We start from the raw sequence: 22,414 nt of genomic DNA, 5'->3' as shown, positions 1-22,414 counted from the left end.
ATTTAAAAATTTGGAATTAGGATTCCGATCGATTTTGGCTGATTTTCATCTATGTTTAAAAAATCGGAATTCGGATCCAGGTTGATACAGATCGATGAGGAATCAGTAAGAACCAGCCAGCCCAATTATGCCCTAACCCTAGTTTTTATGAGGAGATTAGTTGAGCCGGATTGGGCAGAATCGAAATTGGCTTGGTCGGTCCAATTCTGAATTTCTGATTTTATTGTTTTTTACTGTCAAATGAGACTAGAATAATGAGGATTATTATCCTCTCAGGTTCACTGCTCGGTACAGTTGTCCAATTCCTCTCATAGGGGGGGAAAATGAAGACCTAACCCTTGCCCGAACACACTGTCCGAGTGAGGTTAAATGTCATTTTCGCCCCCCTATGAGAAGAACCAGGCAATGAACCTGGGAGGAAAAAAATTCGAATAACGATGGGCATTTCATACCTTTGCCTAGTAGAGATAGAGTAATTAGGGTTACATCCATGGTGAAAGAAAACTTTTACCCTTTTTTTGTTTTGAGGGAGGCAGGGAGGGTGGGGATAAAATCATAAAACAGATTCTCGTTATAGAAATGCCTAAAGTCGAGCTGGGCTGGACTGGCCAGGTCTTGCATTTGAGCCTAGCGGGTTGGGTCAGGCTTGAAGATATCCAAACCTAATATTGGGGCAGGCCAGATCTGGGCTGGGTCTCAGGTACCTTGAGCAGGGCTTGGGTTTTTAGAAAGCCTGGCCCATTTGTACCCTTACCCCAAATTAATAAAACTAGAAACCCACGTTAATCCTTACATGTAAGTCCTCCATAGAAAAATGTCTCTATGAAGTGCATTGTTTTGGAAATTATTGAAGTGGGCTTGTTTATTTCAGTAAAATCCTTAAATAACGAAAAAAGAGAAGAAGGAAAACCAAGCTTCATAGAAGTAAATGATATTTTCATGCAAATTGTTATATGATTGTAAATAGGTTGAGTTTGGATCAATATCCAACCCAATTGACACCTTTGGAACTAAGACTGAATTTGGTATGCATTTTAGGTTGATTTCGCATTCTCAAATGATAAAAATAGTTATTCTTATCGTCCAAAATGTGAAGTTAACCTAAGAATGCATATCAAACACGAACCTGGCTCCTGTCCAGTCGTGGCGGGAGCTGGATGGTCCAACCCCGTTAAACGATAACAAAAACAAGGGTGGGGTGGTCATTTCACATGTGAGGCCCAAGTGGAACCCACCTATAAAATGACCACCCCACCCCTGTTTTTGCTGTCGTTTAGCAAGATTGGACGACCCAGCTCCCGCCACGGCTGGACAGAATCCTTTTCCACCAAACACAGCCTTAATGTGAGCCCCAACAGAATCTAAACCATAAAAAATACATAAAACCCCAAAAGAGGGAAGTTTACATATACGGCCGTGTAAGCATGCACGGTCGTATCCCCTCTCACAAAGAATTGGAAAAGTCATAAACCCCCACTCACTAATTAATGGCTTGAAACTTCCACCCTCTCACATACACGACTGTGTGGTATGAAAACTTTCCCCAAACAGAAACTATAACACGAGTTCTAAAATTCGATTCGATTCGAATTGAGATCATGAAAACAATTCGGTTTCAATTTGATTTGGTATTCAAAACCGAACCAAGAACCGAAACAAAATATCCAAGTACGTATTAGGATATTTCCGTTTAAGGACGAATATTTCTGTCACACGGCACAAGGACTCCTGCGTGATTTCTGATAAAACAAGGATACCTTTTCCCATATTTTGATTTGATGGAGTGAGCTAAGCTCACTCGCAGTCTCAGGTGATTTAATCACTGTCCGTGTGGCCTGCAAATAGGGTTTGTTTCTCTGGATTGATAATTGGGTAGTTGGATTCAAAGGGGGGCTTCAAACTGCTGGAAGTTGTTTCTGAACCTGCGACAAACTTGCAAGTCGATGTGAAGATACTCAGAGATCGGCTTGTTAGGTTTTTGACTTTTGACAAGCGAGATGGCGCTTCCTCTTGGGAAGCTCACTATTCTCGTTGGTGCAGGTTTTCATTCGTTTCTCTAAGACTCCCAACCATGTTTCTGGTTTTGAAAGAATATAGTTTGACGTTTTGTCCGAAATCCATATCTGATTGCTTCAATAACTATCTGAATTCAACAGGTTTAGGCTACAGAAACTTCTATGGGCAAGTATGTTATCAAATCGTATAATTGGTTACAACTTTCATGCAATCTGCTTGTGATTACTGTTACACTAATTGTTTCCCAATATGGATCCAAACTTGTCTTGAAAAACTAATCAGCCATGCTAGCAAATTCTCTAAGTAGCAAGGAACCCAATCACTGCAAATTCGGGGGAGCAACCATCTTCATCATATTCTCCCTCTCTTCCAACGCCTTTCTCAAGCAACAACTCTTTTTTTTTCTTTCAAATGCACGCTTTCCAAGACAGTTTCCTACGGCTATATTTCTGTAGCTCTTTTTTCCATATATATATATATATATATATATATATATATATATATATATATATATATATTTTAGTTTGAAGAGATGGACTGATAATTTGTATTTTGGGAACTTGTGGGTGTGCCATGGTGAGCCCCCATTGTGAGTTTGAGTTCTTCTCATGGTGAGTGAGTCCCCAAGAGACCCAGAGTTAAGTGATCCTCTCTGACCATTGTTCTCTTGTACTTTTCTTCATTTGTATCTTATTAGCATTTTCCTTTTCTTTGAGTTTCATCAATTTGGTATTAGAGCAAGTTCCGATTCTTGTGGTGAGCAAGTACATAGAATCGATCCAAAATCAAAAAGCACACTCGACAATGAAGAACATGGACAATGATCGAATTACTGCTCTGGTCGTTGTTTCTAACTCTAAGACAAGTTCTTTCAATGCAGAGGCGAATGATGTAGTCATGATGATGAGTATTAATGTGCACTCCATTTTCTCTCATGCACTCTTTCCAAGATGTTTCCAATGGCTACCTTCCAACGGCTATATTCCATTGGCTTTTTCCCTTCTCCCTATATGTTTGTATCTTTGGGTTTGAAGAGATAGAGTTGATAATTTGTGTTTTTTGGAAGTTGTGGGTGTGCCCCATTGTGAGTTTCAGGTCCTCTTGTGCTGAGTGAGTCCCCAAGACTCAGAGTTAAGTGGTCCTCTCTGACCTTTATTATCTCTTACTTTTCTTCATTTTCCATCTTATTAGCATTTCATTTTTTTTTGACCTGCATCATTAACTTAACTGAGTTTAAGAAGCACCTGGAGCTTCAAAGTGTGTAACCTTCAGTTTTTTCGCCTTTTCTTAGCTCTCTCAACCAGCACTACCTCATCCTATGTTATCCTCGCAATTAATGTTGTATAAAATTACAGTTTGGTGAACTTTTTGAAAGATATAATGGAAAAGGAAAACTAATTTTCAATTCAAATGACTTAATATGAAACTTATTTCTCTTGTAAACTCAATTGATGTGATTATTTCCCTTTTCCTTTTCAGATATTCCTTGATCTTGAAGTTTAAAGAGGTTTTAGCATTTGATTGTTGATTCGCTCACTGCTTGTTGCAAAGAAAAAGCTTTGATGCTAACCTCGTGAATTTGTTTTCAGGTATACTTGGGTCTGTCCTCGTGAAGGAGGGTCGAATGTCAAATGTATCTGACTTTTTATCCGGTGCTTTCAAGGTATCCGTTTCTATTCAACTGGGGATAATCTTGATTCTGATATTTAGGCTCACTTCTGAAGTTCTTTAATGAAGCATGCATATCAGCCCACCCCCACCCCCACCCCCACCTCCACCTCTTTTCTGACAAGTCAATATCTGGAGTACTGTTTCCAAAATATTTTTTCGCTTTTTCAGATAACTTGACTGTATGACTAGCTTGCTGGGTTGTCTTTCGTACTTCCTCTGTTTTTGTGGCCTTGGCATACCATATTTTAAGTAGTTGCATTAGGCAGTCAGGTTAGAGTAATTGGATATTGTACTCCTCTTGTATGTTTGATAATTTTTGCCAATATTTTGTTTGTGAGACTGTAAATGTTGTGTAACACTAGGGCCTTATCAAAAAAATTAAAGAATTGTGTGATTTGGATTGCTTAAAGAATGGCTAAGAAGAGATTAATTCCTGCAATTTTATGCTTATGGCCACACCTTTCTTTACGGCTTTCATGTACCAGGTTTTGGACTACGACATTCAACATTTCTTTTCCACAAGACATACTTGTTTGTTCTTTTTGATTCTATGCCACATTTTATAATGTAGTCCTAGATAGGTAGGAGGCCTACTAGGAGCCAGATAACAGGATCAATAGCAAAAGGGGTTGCTGGTTCGAATGGACAGCACTAGGTTTTAGGTTAATTCTAGGGTTTAGGATGGGAATTTGGGAATGGGGTTCATAGGGTAATAATGGGCAGGTCTAGGGTGCTTTTATGGCATACAAATAATAGGATTTGGGAAGGTTTTAGAATTCTGCAATTTGGACAGAATTGAGTTGCAGGTTTTAGGTTTAATGGAGTGGGGGAATGGAGGGGTTGTAGTGGAGACTAAGGGCTAGGTTTAAGGTCGAGTGTAGGGAGAGGTGTGGGGAATGGAGGCTGGAAGTAGGGTTTGAAAGTGAAGGCTAAATCTGGAGTTATGGGGGAATCCTAGTGGAGGTAGGAATGCAGGTTTAATGGAGAATTAGGGTTTGATGGATGGAGGGGACTGTGGATTAGGTCTAAGGGAAGATGAAGGATGATAGAAGAAGGTTTAAAATAAGAAAACAGGTTCAAACTCACTGTATTGCAGGACAATGGCAGCAGTTTGATGATTTGAAAGAGCCTCCCGATCTTCACAATGCAAGGAGTCACAGGAGTCCACCTACCCTTTAACACCTTGAGATCCACAAGGATATACACTCACAAAGAGCAGCAGCAATGGCAGCAAGCATAAAGCTAATTTTTATTAATCAAATTCGTATCTAATGCTGGCCTCCCTTACAAACTTATATAGAAGACTCAAAAATAGACTTAGACACTAAAAAGGAATGGCCTAATCCTATCCCTAACTTATTAGGTAACTTAAACTGACTAGGAAACTAGAATACTAAAGGAAATAGACTCAAAACATGGCTGGACTTATAGAGTCCTAATCCAGCCCAACTTACATCACATGACCACTTAAGTTGTCACATGACCACTTAACCAAGTCACATGATCACTTAAATTGAACCAATTGGATGCAACCAATTTGATCCGGTTCAATTAAAAAACATAAAAAATAAACAAAGTATTGGGCTAATCCCGTATGCAACTTATATACCCATATTTTAGGTCCATAAAAGTGGCCTATTACATTAGAAACCCATGGGATCAAAGGCCCAACATGTATGTAACCCAACCCTAGACTTATTCCTAATAAAAGAAGCCCAGTTTGGTGACAAATCTGCATCATTTTACCTCCATAATAGTTATTGACTATGGTCTTATACATCTCCCCCTCCAAATTTTTTCTTAACACCAAACTGTAACCAATGGTTATTATGCTAATTATTGTTGCCAAATGGCACCCCTTTGATCAGATTGTTGTCAAGCAAATTCAGAAAGATGATATTACTCCAAGTGCGAAACCCCAAAATGATGCTCTCCTGGCACAGGTTCATTTTCTATTCTTTTAATCTTTCTTCAATGGATTTTTGTTTGTTTGTAGTTAATTTTTTGAATTGTGTGAAGTTCCATGAGTACTTTTATGTGTCTTTTTTCTGCATTTTTCTGCATTGCTTGTAGTCACATATTTTACTTTGTTTTGTAATTCAGTTTTGGAGAAATTCTGCTTGTGTGGAGGGAACATTGGATGGCTTCTGATTTGGTTACATACCTCAAAAGTTATTAAATTGACATTTTTAAGAATCAGTAACTAACATGTCATGAATTGTCTTAGCTTTACAGTTTATAATGATCACTTGTGAAATTTCCTGTTGTCACTTCCTTAGTGAACTTGTGTGGATAAGAGTTGCAGAACAGTTTCACCTTTTCACCTTAATATGATTTCCCTATCATCAATTGGCACTAGGAGATCACAGCACCATATCTATTTTGAGCAAGTGCTCTCTGTGGTCTTGGTTATCATAATCTTTAGTCTATCATTCTTCTGATACGCTTGAATTTTCTAAGTGCTTGCTTCCTTATATATTGGAATTTCTAGAACTTAGCAGGGAATTCTTAGACAAGTTGAAGTTGATGAATTAGTTTTGAGCTATAGGATGTCTGCCTTTTGGTCACTTCAATTTATAAGGTCAAAGTGATGTTTTGTAGTTGGGTTATTGCTACTAAAGGTTTTGAAGGAGTCAAAGCACTGGTGTTCCAAGGATTGCAGAACGGTGGCTTGGCCATTTTCCTAATTTTTGGACTTCAAATGGAGTCATGTCCTCCAGACTCCAGCTTTTGATGAGCTTGTGCTATGTTATGTTAAATGTTTTATTGGAAATCTGGGTCACACCAATAAGGCAATAACAGAGAAAATATTTTTCTTCGAAGACATCTCAAGATTGAATTCTCATTTTGTGAGCCCAATAGGGCAAAACCTGGCCTTTCTTTAAGATCTCAAGAAATATCCGTAGATATGTGATGGATATGATCTCCGTTGGGCTATGATCCGATAACTACTTTGCATCTTTTCTACCGAATATGTATTGGGTTTATTGTGCACGATTGGCATGAGAATGCGGGTTCATCAACTTTGGCAGGTCTGACAAATGATCCCTGGTGTGTGCAAATGCTGCCAAAATGGCTCTGAATGAAAATATTTTTTTGGACATAAAAACAAATGAATATTTTATAGTGCTTTTGGTTTTTAGCAATGTTTTACCATATTAAGATTTATGAAATTTATAGATTTGAGAAAAACCCCAGCATTAGAAAGTTAAAAATTACACCTACCTCCGAAAATCCAGTTTTTGTTCTTGAACTAGGGGGTTGACTTTTTATCCTTCAGGAATTTGATTTTTTAAACTATTTTTATTGGATTTAAATAGGTGGTATTTGCTTATTTATGAATAATATCTTAAGTAAATGAAATATAAAACCATTTACTTAAATAATATTAGGCATAAATAAGTGTCTGTCCTGGTTTTCAGCCAATGTGCAAGAACAGTATACACTATCAAACTTGAGTCAAAACCCACAAGTACCATTTTGAGTGTTTTTTGTGTGAAAATAGTTCATGCATTGTGTTTAGAATGTCAAAAACAGGCTGTATACAAAAAATCAGAAAAAAAAAAGCATTTTTGGGCCTCGAAACCACCAACTCGAGTTGGCTGGGAAAAAATCACTGGTTTCGACCAGTTTCGACCATATCTCGGTTTCTGGCTGGTTGAAACCCTAGATCTTGAACCTTGTTCTTTACTCAAATTATCTCTAATTGATGGGGATGTATTACATATATATAGGCCTTCTAAAATTCCTAATTTGACTCATAAAAAGACTCCTAATCACTCTAATACACTCAATAAAGTAAATAAACTCAAAGCAGAATTCTATCTAGCTATCAAGTATCCTAATCTGACTTAAACACTCAATTTAACTACTAATCATGTGTACTAACATTATCCCCACTTCATAGGCTTATAATTAGGCCCATTGCATCAATAAACCTACAAATAAGAAGCCTAAGGTCTACAGAACCCAACCATGAGCCAAAATAATGTCTTATGAGGCCCAATTGACCCAATTGGCCAATCTTAATTGCATCATAAACTGCAAGGAAAGAAAATAATAGGGTAATGGGGGCAAGAGAGTCACACGTGAGATGAAGAATGATCATGAGAAAGGAGGAACAGAAACTGTCGGCCAGATCTGGTTCTCCTTCTCCACGCAATGCACATAAGCACAGCAGTACACCCATAACAGATTAAATCTTCTATACATTGAACCTTGTGTAATCGATGGATATAGGTATGTATATATATATAGACTCAAGGACTACTCTTTCCTAATCATAATCTAGAACTATAACAAAATTTGAAAGTGACTTAAACTCAACCTCCTAGTGCTACTATTGTTATCTACCTTCCATACACACAATGCACGGGGCTCCCGCCACTGCGGAGTTAGGGGAGGGTCATAATGTACGCAGCCTTACCCCTGCTTTGCGGAGAGGCTGTTTCCCGACTCAAACCTGTGATCTACCTTGCATGAAATAAAATAAATCCCAAATTACAGAAATAACACCATATAAAAGGAAAATAATGCCCTTGATATCCCTATGGAACTGAAAGCTAGGTTTGGACCCGGTTCTTCATGGTCTGGGTTTTCAGAGTGGGTCATGTCGGTCCAACCAAGCAGATGCTAGTGCATCAGCTTTCTTCTCCTTGGAGGAACATTAGATGATCTTGGCATATCCTTTTTCAACTCATTAGATATGAGTTGGTGATAAGTGATATGATACTCTTTTAAACTATGTTCTCTCTCTCTCTTTGTGGGGGGTTTGGTGGTTCGGGTTTCTACGCCATCCAAATCCAGATCCCACACTTACACCCATCATCCAACTAACTCTGGCTTAGAATTTGTAGTTTCATAGAGCCCTTATAGTTCTTGAGATGGTCGAAGTCCATCTTTTATTTATCCTTCATGAGGTTTCCTTGCCCTTTGAGGACGAATAGACTTTACCAATTGGTGAGGGGAAGGAAATGATCTTTTTGATTGCATTCATGAACTTATCATAGGATATAGCCTTCTATTCTCATTCTTTGTTTACTGGAATTTCATTTGCTTTTACACCATTAACCTTTTAGGACATATTGTGTTCCTAGTCCTCTTTTCTGATGGATGGTCAATCAGTTTAGAAAGTTAAGGAACCTCCTCTAAACATATGCGATCTGGGTTATGAAAAATAATATGCTGGAGATAACATATGTGCTATTTTACAGGTAAATAGCTTAAGGCAAGAGCTGCAGCTTTTGGCATCAAATAGATCAATTATGATTATTAACCGGGGCAGATCAGGTTGGTTTATTTATCTTATTTTGTCTCTGTTGTGATTATTCATTGGCTTAATTAGATTCTTGCAGATTAGCTAGATCCCCCCCCCTCCCGCGTTTAAATGTAAGATATGTCTTGTTAATGACCATACAGAACATACTCCTCTGTGTTTCTATGAGGAAGTTCTGATTGTCGGTAAGCTTTTCTAGACCCAAGTCAAACATGTTGGACAGTGAGAACTGCTTTTCGTGACAAACATTGCAAATTGAGAAAAAGGGCGTACACAGTGCACGAGGACCCCATAGTCTGGGAGGGTCATATTGTACACAGCCAACCCCCGCTTTGTGGAGAGCTGTTTCCCGACTCGAACCTGCGATCACTAGGTCACAATGGAGCAACCTTACCGTTGCTCCTGTACACTGCAAATTCATATTTTCGGATATGTTTTGAGGAGAAGGTTGGTTGTGTGTGTTCCATGTTAGTTCTCTTCAATTTCTTGAACCCATTAATGAGGGTTCCAATATCCAGATGAAATTTACACTTTCTGCACACTGCAAAACAGGGATATGGTTCCTCTTTTCGTGATTCCACGACTTGGTTATGAGTATCCAGCAATGCTTATAGCACTTGGTACCAGTTTTCAATTCTATTTTTTCTGTTTATAGCAGAAATGGGGACATTCAGAATTTATGTATACAACATTGTAAAGTAGGAGCATAAAAAATTTCACTCTAAAAGAATCCATTTCTCATCTTGTACAGTTATCATTATTGGATTTGGAAAGAAAATGTGTACTATATTTTGACCTTTTTGTCTAGGAAATTCATATGCTGCTGTTAGTGGGTACTCTATTCAGATTAAATGTCTATCATGCGTTGTCTGTACATTCTCTCATAAGCATTTAATTGGGGCAACATCTGTTCCTTTTTATTTATCTTATTTGGTCAACGTCTGTCCCTTTTTATTTCTCTTATTTGATTAGATCAGGTTCTCCTAGTATCTGTTACTCCTTAGGAGCTTCAGAACATCTTTTTAAACAACTTCCGTCTTGTGCAGGTGCTGGCACCTATGGGGTCCCAGTTGTTGTCGTCATTGTTGTAGGATATGGATATATATGGTGGAAGGTAGATATCCTACTCTTGAGGTCCTATTCCGCAGAATGGGCAGGACATCTTTTCTTGAAATTCAATACGAAACATCTAGATTGTGCAAATAGACCTCTTTTGACTCCTTTCAGAGAATTCCTATTGTGGATTTTGTTATATGCTTGAAATGCAGGAGCAATTAGGTCCTTTTATATGGAGAAGCTTGATATTTGTCTCTTTTTTCCCCCTGTTTGGGGTGGGGATTATCTGCATGGGATGACTTCTAGGATCTTCTTTTGAGTTATATATGATTGGGGTTAGTCTGGTTGTTAAATTATTGGGAGACGGTTGCCTTGATTACGGGGCCACATGGTTTCCTTGGAAGATTAGTTTTTCCTTTCATGAAAATTTGTTTTACAGCTCTTCTAATGTGGGCTGTGGGTTTATTTCTGTGTTTTGGGTCTTCAAAAGAGGTCTGTACAACCACCAATGCAGTCCTCCTAGTGCTAACTGGCATTGTATAAGTTGGGCCTTCATCAATAAAATTTGACTTTTCAAAAGGGGGTGGGGGAACCTAAATTTCAATGACAAAGTGTACATCAATTGGATTGCAATGGAACAATCCTATTGTGGTTGCAAAACAATGATGTTGAAGTGATAGATGATTTAAAATTGGCAAGAATTAGGTTTATTGTTGGTATTTTCATTCTTTGTCTTCATGAATCCCTTGGAAACATTTTATGTGAAGCAAAGCAGAAATCTCTCTCTTACCGCCAGTCTCGTTGTATGTGATATATAAGATGTACATACAAATGGGCATATATGAGCATAGAATTCCATTTTGAATCTGAATCATTTACCATACACACATATATGATTTCTCGTTATCTGAATGAAACTACGTCAAAGAATCTTAAAAGGTTTTCCTTTTCTTCTTAAACTTTATGGGATCTTTATTTTGCAGTTCTCATTTGATTACAGCTGCTCCGGGGTTTTTTTTTTCAGGGTTGGAAGCTTTCTGACATGATGTTTGCAACAAGACACAGTTTATCTGAAGCTTGCACTTCTGTAGCTAAACAGCTCGAGCAATTTTCCTCATCCATTTCAGTAAGTTCCTCATTTTGCTTTGATATTGTCTTCCTGAAAATAATATCTCAAAACAATTAATAGCGATTCCTTGAGAACTCTATCTACTGATGCACAGATATCTATTGTGTTCACAATCATTGCTTGAACAAGCAAATGCCCTTTTAGGTTTAACAGAGATTAGAAAGAATCATAGTTCAAAAACTTGCCGAAATTTAAATTTTGGTGATTAATATGAGGCCGGGATGAAATAGCAGGCAAATTAAGGAATCTGCAAGTGTTTCGGCGAAATTTTGGTAATTTTGTTCATTTCGGTCATGTCTACATTGTAGACAAAAATGCACTGTTTCGGCACATTTCGGTGATGTCTACATTGTAGGCAAAAAATGTACTGTTTCGGCAAAATTTTGGTCAGGCCAAAATGAGACCGAAACCCGAGTTTTTGAACTACTGAAAGGATATATTTTCTGTATCCAGTTGCTGTTTGAACAACCGGAAGCTATTCTCACGTTTCTGTTTCTGTATTTATGGTGGATGAGACAGGACACAACGACTATTAAACATGAATAAAAAATTAGTAAATGTCAAATGATAAAAATAGCTCCAAATAAAAAAAGTAAATTCACTAGCTATCCCTTGATGAAACGAAAGGCAGGTTAATGTAATTCTAGATTGGTAGGAGACCAATTAGAACCAATAACCAGGATCTGTGCTATGGATTGGGAAAATCGACTTGGTCAAATAATGTGAAATTGTGAAATTAGGGTTAGGGTTTGATGGGACCTAGGGTTAGATGTTAGGGTTAAGTTAGGAGAGTGTGAATTATATGGGAGAGAAGAGATGCTGAAAGTTATAGTTAAATCAGATGACTAAATCTGAAATTATTGAGAAATCCTAGTAGAAATAGGATTGAAGGGAAAAAGGGTGATTTGTATCGGCGGGGTGGATGGTAATGAAATTTGAATCAAGTCTCTCTTAGGGTTTGAGGAAGATTCGATCAAAATTTCAGCAGGTTCTAACGGTTAGATTTGGCTGGGCAGAATTCTCACAAAAATCATCTTGCATGTGACTTTCTAGAAGAAAAGAAGAATAATTGCAGAATTCCAATTTCAGACTTGTTGTTTGAAAATATCTTGAACCTTGCAGAGAAATTCCAGCAACTAAATATGTTTCTTCAAGAGATTGGCTATGGCAGAATTGAAATTTGAATGGAGCTTGATTGGAGATCGATGGAGGGGGTTGGGGAAGGGGATGGCTATCTCAGCTCACCCTGGGCATCTCACCCAACCTATCTCAAGATTTTTAACGAAGGCTTAAGCCAATATTTCATTAATCAAATTCGTGTTCAATGCTGGCCTCCTTTACAAACTTGTATAGAAGACTCAAAAATAGACTTAGACTCTAGAAAGGAAAGGCCTAACCCTATCCTTAACTAATAAGGAAACCTAAATTGACTAAGAAAGTGAAATAATAAAGAAATAGACTCAAAATAAGACTCTAATTAAACTAATGAACTAAATCCCGTTTTCCTATTTTCTATCCATATTTAGGCCCATTAAATTGGCCTTCCAAAATAAACCCATGAGATCAAAAGCCCAACACATATATAACCCAACCCAAAGCTTATTTCCACTAAAATAAGCCCTAAGTGACTTATTTACATCACAGGTTTGGACCTAGTTCTACTTGGCCTGGGTTTCCAGACTGGATCAAGCTGGTCCACCCATGGAAGTGCAACTGCATCAATGGAGAGTGTTAGAGGGTGTGAGAAGGCATGCACTACCAGCAGCGTGAACATCATTTTCCCAATTTGTTATTTTCATGGATTGTTCGGTATCGGCCAGGTTGGAATAAGGCTGTGCAAAGTTGTTCTGTGTCGGCCAGCAAAGTTCTGGTCAACAAGATAGATTTGAATAAGTAATACAGTACTTGTGTTTGTAATTTCGTGGCCTTAATACCAATTTTCCTTATGTATCCAGCAAACGAAGCGCTTTTTATCTTCAAGAATTGATCGGGTGGATAGTAGATTAGATGAGTGTGGAGAGATCACAGCTGCAACCAAAGAGGAGGTCAGACCATTTTAGCTTTTCAGTAATTCATCTTCTCTGGTTGAAGTTTAATCTATTGTTCTAGAAGTATACCGACTGTTGAAATTTTGTAGATTTCTGAAGTACGAGGTGATGTGAAGATGATTGGCAAGGATGTGGAATCTGTTCATCGTGCAGTGCAAACTCTTGTAATATATATTCCTTTTACCTATCAAATGTGCTTTTGTTTCTGTTTGTTCAGCATATATATTGGTCTTTAGATGCTAAAACAATTCAATTGTTTCGATTTATACATGTCTCAGGAAACAAGAATTGGGCAAATATCAGGGAAACAGGTATTGTGTGGATTCAACAACATATATTAGTTCTTGTACATAATTCATTTAAGCCATCTACTAGTTGCATTAATTTTTTATGAAAATCTGTTTCAGGATATTACTAATGAAGGAGTTCAAACATTGTGTTCTTTCGTCTGGACATTGGAGCAAAACAGAATGCCAGAGCGTATTCAGGCAAGATTCATCATTGTCAGATTGTTTTGTCAAATAGGCTTTGCAAATATTATTTATCAAGACTACATTGTTGGTCTTTGCTCATATCTTTCATCTTTGAATTTTGCTCTTGAACTTAGGCAGAAACCCTTCGTACATTGTTCATGGCCTGGTTGTGAAGTTTCAAATTTTAGATCAACTATTCAAATTACACTTTATTTAGCTTCTTTCCCATTTGTTTAATTACTACTTCACCTTTTGGACTCTATAGGCATCACCGTCCAGTTCATCAAGGCCAGCGTTGGAACTTCCACAAATAACACCGACATCAAGGGTAAGTTTAACCGTTGTATAGATTCCAGTTTGTTGAAAGTATGGTTCAATAGACATTAGTTGGAAAAGTTCATTGAAGACCTTATGCCTCGTAAAACTTAGTTCTTTAGTTAAATATGAATTAGAAGTCTGCAGAGTGTTTTTCGTTTTGTGGCTTTAATAAAATAATAGAAGCCTGATTGTGATGCAAATCGATCAAATGGATTTGCAGGTGGTGGGTTTAGTTTACGATGGGAGGAAGAAGATTCAGATCTGATGGTTAAGATATCTCAGATCTGACGGCCAGAATTGATGGAATGTAGTAATAGATTTTAACAAAACATTCAAGATTTAGAAGTAAGAAAATAAACTAGCTAAATTTGGGAGATTGATGGATATTGTGAAGGATACAAGAAATCAACTCCTAAAAATTTAAATTCTAAAATTAACATGCGAAGGAAAGGAGGAAGTCATCTCCTAAAATTTAGGATCTGAAATTAACATCCCATGAAAAAAGGGGGGGGGGGGGGGAAGGTTATCAATGGGAGATTAAGAGAAGATTTTTAAAAACATCTTGCCTAGAATATAAGTTCGGTGGGAGGAGGAGAGAAGATCAAATCTATTGTGCTGTCCCAATAAGGAAGAGAAGAAATAAGAGGAAAAGAAGGGAAAAATTAATAGCCATGAGAGCGAGAGAGAATCCTTTTACCAAATCGAGAGATAGAGAGATGCACAGTGCACTTTGGTAACTATAACCAGACGAATCCAAATTTTCATTCAACTAACCCATCCACCGAGTAAGGGGGATTACATGTTTATAGAAATAAAGGAACCAACCTTCCTATTCAATGGGAAATCTAGACAGCTAACCAATTTTCCTGATACGGTAAGGACTCTAGTTTCCTAATAATAAGCAACTCAACTTTTAATAAAATATGGTATTTTATTTTTTGGTTAAAAGCAGCTTATATTTAGTATGGAATAAAAGAGCTTACAACCTGTAGTATGTCATACCAGAAGCATCATTCCTTATTATAGTGGAAAGCGCCTCTGGAAGACAATTAAGACTAAAATCAAGTTCATGCGCATGATGAACAAAACCTGCCAAGTAGTCAGCACAACCATTGATCTCCCTAACATGATGAATGAAGCTCCAACTGCGAAAACCATCTCGCAAACCACAGATTTCCTCAAGTAACCATAGTGCTTCCCATTGGGGTTGAGAAGTCCCCACAATCATTTGCACCGCCACCATAGAATCAGAGCGCACCTGCACCTGCTGTATTTGTAAGGCTTTAGCCTTCAACAAACCAGCCCTTATAGCGAAGAGCTCCATCTGTAGAACATCGCCACTTTGCATCCCACCAGCCAGTGCAAAAACAGGGTCACCCAAAGGATCTCGCCCAATGGCACCGTAACCACCCATCCCATGTTTGACGGAGCCATCGTAATTAATAGCAACCCAACCACGAGGGGGCCGTGGCCAAACATAAGGTAACGGTGCAGGGTGGGAAAAGGAGACTACAATACCCCATCTATCAAAGAAATCTCTATTACTGCTGCTGTCCATAACACCATTGAGAACCTTAGTGAACCTATGCCTTGTATCCGTGAAGATTCGGTGGAAAACCGAATCCGAAGTGGAAGATGCTTGTTGATGAACTCTAGCATTCCTCTCCTGCCAAATACGGTAGATCGAGGCCACAAAACTAAACTTCCTAACACTTGAGACAAGTGTATTTCCCTGAAAGTGAATGATCAACCACTCAATCTCCTCCCTCCAAGAAGACAAAGGACTTCTCCCAAAACCATTCAACCTCAAGACTTTCTTCCAGATAGCAGCCGAGAAGTCACAATGGAAAAAGAGATGGTCAATGGTTTCCGCCGCACCATGACACAGAACACAAGTGGAATCAGCGACAAGACCCCAATGAAGAAGCTTGCATCGTGTTGATAGAGAGTCCTTTACAGCCAACCAGGCTATAAAAGAGAACCTCAGCTGGGAGAATGAAAACCACACCAAGCTGCACCAATCAACCTTATCACCATGCCTCCTAACCGCATCCCAGGCAGATTTGAGAGTGAACTTACCATTAGATGACGGCGTCCAAACAGCAGTGTCCCCCCCAAGCCTCCTGTGTACCTTTGTCTGAACAATCTCCGAACTTCTCTCTTGCAAGGCTGTATCTAGGAAAGCACCATCCCATTGATCATCCACAGATCTTAGCAAACTGACTGTATCAAAAGTGCTACGCCCAACCGCCTCCGCAAGCAACAAACCCGGTTTTACAATTGGACCCCTCGGTAGCCAAGGATCAGTCCATAGCAATGTCCTCTCCCCGTTATTTATTAGATAACGGGTGCATCTCACATTCTCACAGCCACACCCCTTGTCCTTAAAACTTCACGAAAGGTTCCTGAACATTGCGAAGGGATGGATAAAGACCAAATAGAGTGCCTCTTGAGCCATCTTTCCATAACAAACTTAACCCAACAAGTACTCTCATCTGATGCAATGGACCAAATATGCCTCATTAATGCAGCTATGTTCCAATCCCGCAAGGAGCGTAACCCCAAACCACCTTCAAGCTTTGGGCGACAAACCATGGACCAAGCAACCTTAGGCCTCCCAGTAGAAGAGTTCCCTTTCCAAGGATACCTTGCAATCATCTTTTCCAAGGAATCAATTGTAAATTGAGGAAGACGAAAAACATTCAACCAATACGAAATACAACCCATCTCAACAGACTTGATTAACACCAATCTCCCAGCAAAAGAAAGGGCCCTAGCCTTCCATGAAGTCAACTTGCTCTCCACTTTGGTGATCAATTCAGAAAAATCATTGGCTTTCAGGGCACAAGATGTCAAGGGAACGCCAAGATACTTAATCGGTAGAGCCCCTTCCACAAACCCAGTTGTAGCATGAAAGAAAGACTTAATCTCCACCGGGCAATTGGCAAAAAAGATCGAAGATTTGCTGAAGTTAACAGATAGACCAGATAAAGCCGAAAAATCACTGAGCAAACATCTCAACATAGAAGCATTAGCCTGGTTTGCTTTGCCAAAAACAAACAAATCGTCAGCAAAGCAAACCGAAGTAATCCCCAGTTTGTTGCAATACTGATGATAAACAAAGTTTCCCACCTTCGCCGCCGCCGCTGCCAATGAGTCAGTGAACACTTGCTGAACAATATTAAACAGAAAAGGGGACAGTGGACACCCCTGCCTCAGTCCCCTATTTGCAGAAAAAATCGGTGACTGAGCACCATTAAGAGAAACCACATAACTTGGGTTCACAATACAACACAAAACCCAGTTAATAAAAATGGGGGAAAAATTCAATTTGTGCAAAAGAGTGAAAAGGAAACTCCATTGCACAGAATCATATGCCTTTTTAAGATCAATCTTTGCTGCAAGTCTAGGCATTCCACTGCTGGAGTGATAGCCATGCAACAGTTCTTGGCACAAAAGTATATTATGAGCAATGTGTCGCCCCTCAATAAAAGCAGATTGGTTACAAGAACCTTCTAATCGATAGCTAAACAAGAACCTCATGACCTATTACAGAATAAGGAAGATTACACAATTTCCCCCACGTTTTTTTCAGTTAAATTGCTCTCCCATCTTTAATTAGTGGACTATCCTACCCTTGACATACAAAATCTGAACTTATACTAATCAAAATTAATCCCAGCCACATGATCTGGATCTTGGATTGCTTTGCGTTATATTGATTCTTGAGGAGCTAGGATCTCTGCTTCTCCAGTTCATAGCATAGTTGTCACAGCGTTTAGGCAAACCAATGTGTTGGAGGGGGCCTGGACGCAAGGCGACACTTGTTGTCAAGGCGCCTGGATGCCAAGGCAATGCCTTGACAACTATGGTTCATAGTTATCAGATCTGGTGCAAACATTGAACCAGAGAGACCAGGCTGGGTCAAAATGGTTTGTCCAATTGATGGACCAGCTGGATCATTTGGTTCAATCTGTTCTTTTCTGTATATCTCAAGGGGCCAGGAACTCCTGTTCAGCAGTCATGGTTATCAGGTCTGGAACAAAAGTTTAACAAGAGAGCCCAGGCTTGGGTCAATGGTTCCTCCAACTGGTGAAATATGGTCCACCAGTTGGGTCAGCCGATTCAATTTTGATTTTCGTTTATCAACCCATAGGGGAAGCCAATTCAATCTTGGTTTTCCTGTTCTGGGCCAGGCCTGAATTAATTTTGTAACCATTGATTCAGGTCTTCACCGCATATCTGAATTCTGGACTAAGGGTATCAATTCTGGACCGGTACCAATAACCCCACTTATCGTACCGACTGAAACTGATTATTTGTTGGTCAGTTTCGATCCTAGCCTTTAAGGTAATGTGTGTTTTGGAATTAGACCCAGACCCAGACCCGTATTGTAACTGAATAACCATTTGAAACTGATTATGAACCGGTCATAGTTGGCAAGGTGTCACTTAAGTATCCAAGCACCTTCTTGAGTCCAAGGTGACAACACACCTTGTTTGATGCATAGTTGTCACGGCGGCTAGGCGACCCAAGCCGTTGGAGAGGATCCAAAATAAAGGCAACAACAATCAGGTGGCTAAGTCGACCAAGGCTCCCAAGTCGACCAAGGTGAGACCGCCTTGGATGCCTAGGTGTCACCTTGTGGCCTTGTGGCAGCATGCTTATATTAGATCAGTTTTTCGACACTTTACAAGTTATATTGATTTATGTTTATTGCTTTGTTTTTTGATGAATATGCTTATATTCTATGTTTTGTTTATTAGATGTTGGTTTTCTCGTATTAAGTTACTAGCATAATTATATCATATTGCATTGGTATGGCTTCTATGTCACATATAACCATAATTATATAAAATTATCATTTCTATATTACATACATTGTATGCCTAGGGCGCATAGTCGTCTTGACAACTATGGAACCAACTATGGGGGTTTAGGTTTTTCACTAATTATTCACTCTCTTGGGCCAAGCATAACAGTTGTCTAGGCACCACCTAGGCGGTTTGTTGGTGTCGCCTTGGTTTTTCCCCCTCTGCCACCACCTTGGATTGCCTTGTCGCCGTGACAACTATGGGCTTTATATTTCATAGATTTTTTTCGCATACTTTTATCATAGATTATGGGCCCAATATATGAACGCTAAATCACTCTCTTTGGACTTAATTGACCAGTCTTTTGGCCTTCAGACTGATTAAGCATTGTTTAACCGGGCCGGTTTAAGAACCGGAACCAACTGGATCAGTTACTAATTTACCCAGGTTTCCATGTAGTAATTGTTGTTTCTGGTCCTGAATAGGAAGAGTAACCAAAACCAGACCAATTAATACCCTATCTGGACAATCTGGTGCACAGAATATGATGTATTACTGGGAGCGGATCTATCCTAGGACAAAATGAGCTTATATCTGTTCTCAACCTTCAGAATCTTCCTAATTCCTTTACTAGGGAGATTTATGCTTCTCTTCCATGTTTTGAGGACTGCTAGAGCATTAACATTTGAAATGGATCTACCAAAAGCAAAACCATAAAAAGATAACGACTGGTTTGTAATGGTTCAGCTACAGCAATAGGTTTTATTACTGCAGGGAGAGTAATTTATTTCATTCAACAACTCAACATAAAGAGAGAATACGTTTTTGCAATTTCTTCTGCTGATGAACCATTTCAAAGTTATTTAAAAATCATAAAATTGTATATCGTAAAAGAAAATTTATTTTGTTTTTCATGTATGTTTTGTTCTTGACAGATACATAGAAATACCTGATCAGCATATGTTCTTTTCCAAAATATTTATAAAAAAAAGGGGAGGGGGATCTCCAAGCTGGCATCTTGTAAAGGAATCCCCAAGTGGAACTCATCACAGCCATCGATGGGGGGAGAGAGGATGGGGAGAGAATGTGAGAAAAATAAATAAATAAATGAATGGGAGGGGGGAATTTGAAGCTGCCAGCCGTGAGGACCTTTTTCGATTAAAAAAAATCCATCAAATATTTGAACCACTATAAAATTTAATATTATTGTACTCTGTATTATATGATAGTTAGGATAAGGCTGAGTTGTTTTTGTTGTTGTAAGTATTATATGGTAGATTTACTCTTTGTATGTACGAGATTATAGGTAGAGGGTGGGCCTTGGTGCAATGGTAAAAGTTGCTCCATTGTGACAAAGTGGTCACGGGTTCTTGTCTGGAAACAGCCTCTCTGCGAAAGCAGGTGTAAGGCTGCGTACATTATGACCCTCCCCAGACCCTGCAGTGGCGGGAGCCTCATGCACTGGGTACGCCCTTTTTTTTATGTACCCGATAATTGGTATAATCTATATTTTTAACTTGTAAAAAAGGCTCTCTTTTTTTCTTTCTTCTTAATAAAATGCTTTTGACTTGTCCAATAAAGAAAAAGCAGCATTTATTTTGTGGTGCATGTGCCATCTTCTTATATGCTTTCTTTTTGTTGCTAATTACATTTAAAAAGGTATGCCAGGAAAATGATGAATTGCATGATAATAACTCTCAATTGGCCTAGTCTGTTGAAATTGTAGATTTTCTAGCTGAAACTTGCTCTATGTTTGTCATTTGTGCTATAGCGGACTAGTTCTTTGCCACCCAAAGTATCATCGGAATCACCATCTCCATCTGCATCTGATGAATCTCCGAAGGTTAGTGTACTTGCCATCAGAAAAGGACAAGAGAAATAAACAAGAACAGGGTGAAGGGATACTGCCACTCTTATTTGCATTACTTGCTCGTGGCATGTGCAAAAATGAAATCCACCATTTAGTGTGCCCACTCAAGGAGAGATCTCTAGTGTAGTTGCAATTTATTGATGTTCCCAAATTATGGAGACTGGTCAGACAGGATTAGGTTGAATGATTTAAATAAATTTGCCGTGGTTTGATTAATAGCCATTTGAGAATCTCCGGGGTTCCTTGAAATGGTAGCATTTTTTTTTGCTTCCTCTCCAGATATGGCTGGAAGTGGTATTTCCCCCCCCCCCCCCCAATTCTTTTGACTATCCTGCCTTATTTTAGAGCTAAGTAGTTGTAAAGGATGAAATTTAATACAGTATGTGTCGAGTCTCTTGCAGGTTGCACGATCACTGCAGAGCGCTGTCTCAGCCTCAGGCCTTAAGGTTAACCTACTTTATGTGATCTTCGTGTCATTCTTTTACTGTAGTACTGTACCATTGATCAATTATTCAATTTTTGACAATACTTGTTTCAGGAGCTTCATGGAATGACAAATGCTACTGCTGAGGCATCAACTGGTTCCGATATTAATAATGGGGTCCAAGATTCAGAAGATGTGAACAGCAATAGATCTTCGAGTTCCAGTCGGACTGGGTGGAGAATTCCTGGACTAAATGGTTCTATTCTTACAAGAACACACAGTGCGAATTACTCCTTCAAGTAGTATCTTATGGGCCTAGTCTCCCCTTCATTGATCAGTATGTCTGTATATGTACATTTAGAGTTCATTATGCTATATATGGAACACATTTAGAGTCCCGCAGGTAAGGACTGCTCACTATATATACATGAAAACAAGACCAAGCATGAAAATTTTGTAGATTATCAATTTGATTAATAGTGACAAGAATTTAATTTTTCTTCCATAAGAGCAATAGAAGGATGGGTGGCAATAGGAGGAAAAATGGAAAATAAAGGGGGGTTTATTTCTACCAATTCAGACTGTTCCATTTAGATGCTCACTTATTTTTAGGGGCAGTTTTAGTATGGCACCTCGACACCTCCACTATGAAATCGAGGGATGGCAAAAAATGTATATCACATGGCAGGGTAAATGGGGATGCAATACATATATATAAAACAGTCTGATCAAGCTGATCTGTATCGGTATTGGCATTGGCAACAACGAATACTGTGCACTAAGACCCTGCTTCTACTTGATCTGGCTCCTCTGCAGTGAACCTCTAAGCTGCACATGATAAGGACAGATAAAGCATATACGAGTCTGGTACACATGTGATGGAGAGTAGGATTTCTTAATTTTGAAATCCTAATTCATCTGAGTGTAGTGCACAAGCTTCTACGGTTAGTTCTACTCCACTTTTGAAGAGTGGCGTTGCCAACAGTGACATAACCAACACCCGCTTCTTTTGTAGGTGCAGCTGTAGCTAATTATTGCAACCCAACCTTTTTTGTTTTCTTATTAGGTAGGTTTCATGCACTTATGATCTCTTAATCTTAATTGTAGGTATTGATCCTAAAATTATGTGCTAATTTATTTTTATTTGTTTTATTTTCATTTGATCAATCTACGAAAATTCTTTCGTTCCTTCAAGCCTTTTTCAAAACCTGGTGAGTCGGGCAAGTCATGTCTCTTTTTTCGTTCTTATTTTTGTAATATATCCTTCTTTCTCCTTCTCCAACTTCAAGGTTGATAAGAAAAAAAATGGGTTAATATTGA

The 22,414-nt window shown here is 38.7% G+C and overlaps 2 protein-coding genes across 4 annotated transcripts in view; one reads left to right on the top strand and one right to left on the bottom strand.

Annotated features, from left to right (window-relative positions):
- The first annotated feature begins 1,940 nt into the window (after positions 1–1,940).
- Positions 1,941–21,539, top strand: LOC122671536. Of its 3 annotated transcripts, none has more exons than XM_043868815.1 (14): positions 1,941–2,040; positions 3,606–3,679; positions 5,556–5,630; positions 8,901–8,976; positions 10,009–10,076; positions 11,043–11,144; positions 13,103–13,192; positions 13,285–13,359; positions 13,474–13,506; positions 13,603–13,683; positions 13,934–13,996; positions 20,575–20,643; positions 21,072–21,116; positions 21,209–21,539. In XM_043868815.1, the coding sequence occupies exons 1-14, from the start codon at positions 1,998–2,000 to the stop codon at positions 21,395–21,397; spliced, it is 1,083 nt and encodes a 360-aa protein (XP_043724750.1). In that variant the 5' UTR covers positions 1,941–1,997; the 3' UTR covers positions 21,398–21,539. The 3 variants fall into 3 exon arrangements, with proteins under 3 accessions (XP_043724750.1, XP_043724748.1, XP_043724751.1); XM_043868813.1 differs by having other exon boundaries at positions 20,572–20,643; XM_043868816.1 differs by lacking the exon at positions 20,575–20,643.
- The window catches only part of LOC122671539 (very-long-chain 3-oxoacyl-CoA reductase 1-like), a 36,350-nt gene continuing 25,147 nt past the window's right edge, over positions 11,212–22,414 (bottom strand). Inside the window, exons 3-4 of the mRNA XM_043868818.1 lie at positions 21,079–21,083; positions 11,212–11,223 (exon numbers count right to left, since the gene is read on the bottom strand). The gene's annotated coding sequence lies outside the window, so the exon portion shown is untranslated. The remainder of the gene's footprint in view (positions 11,224–21,078; positions 21,084–22,414) is intronic.

This window comes from Telopea speciosissima, chromosome 8, assembly GCF_018873765.1.
Source record: "Telopea speciosissima isolate NSW1024214 ecotype Mountain lineage chromosome 8, Tspe_v1, whole genome shotgun sequence".
Classification (NCBI taxonomy): domain Eukaryota; kingdom Viridiplantae; phylum Streptophyta; class Magnoliopsida; order Proteales; family Proteaceae; genus Telopea; species Telopea speciosissima.
This window is presented reverse-complemented; position numbering and strand designations above follow the sequence as displayed.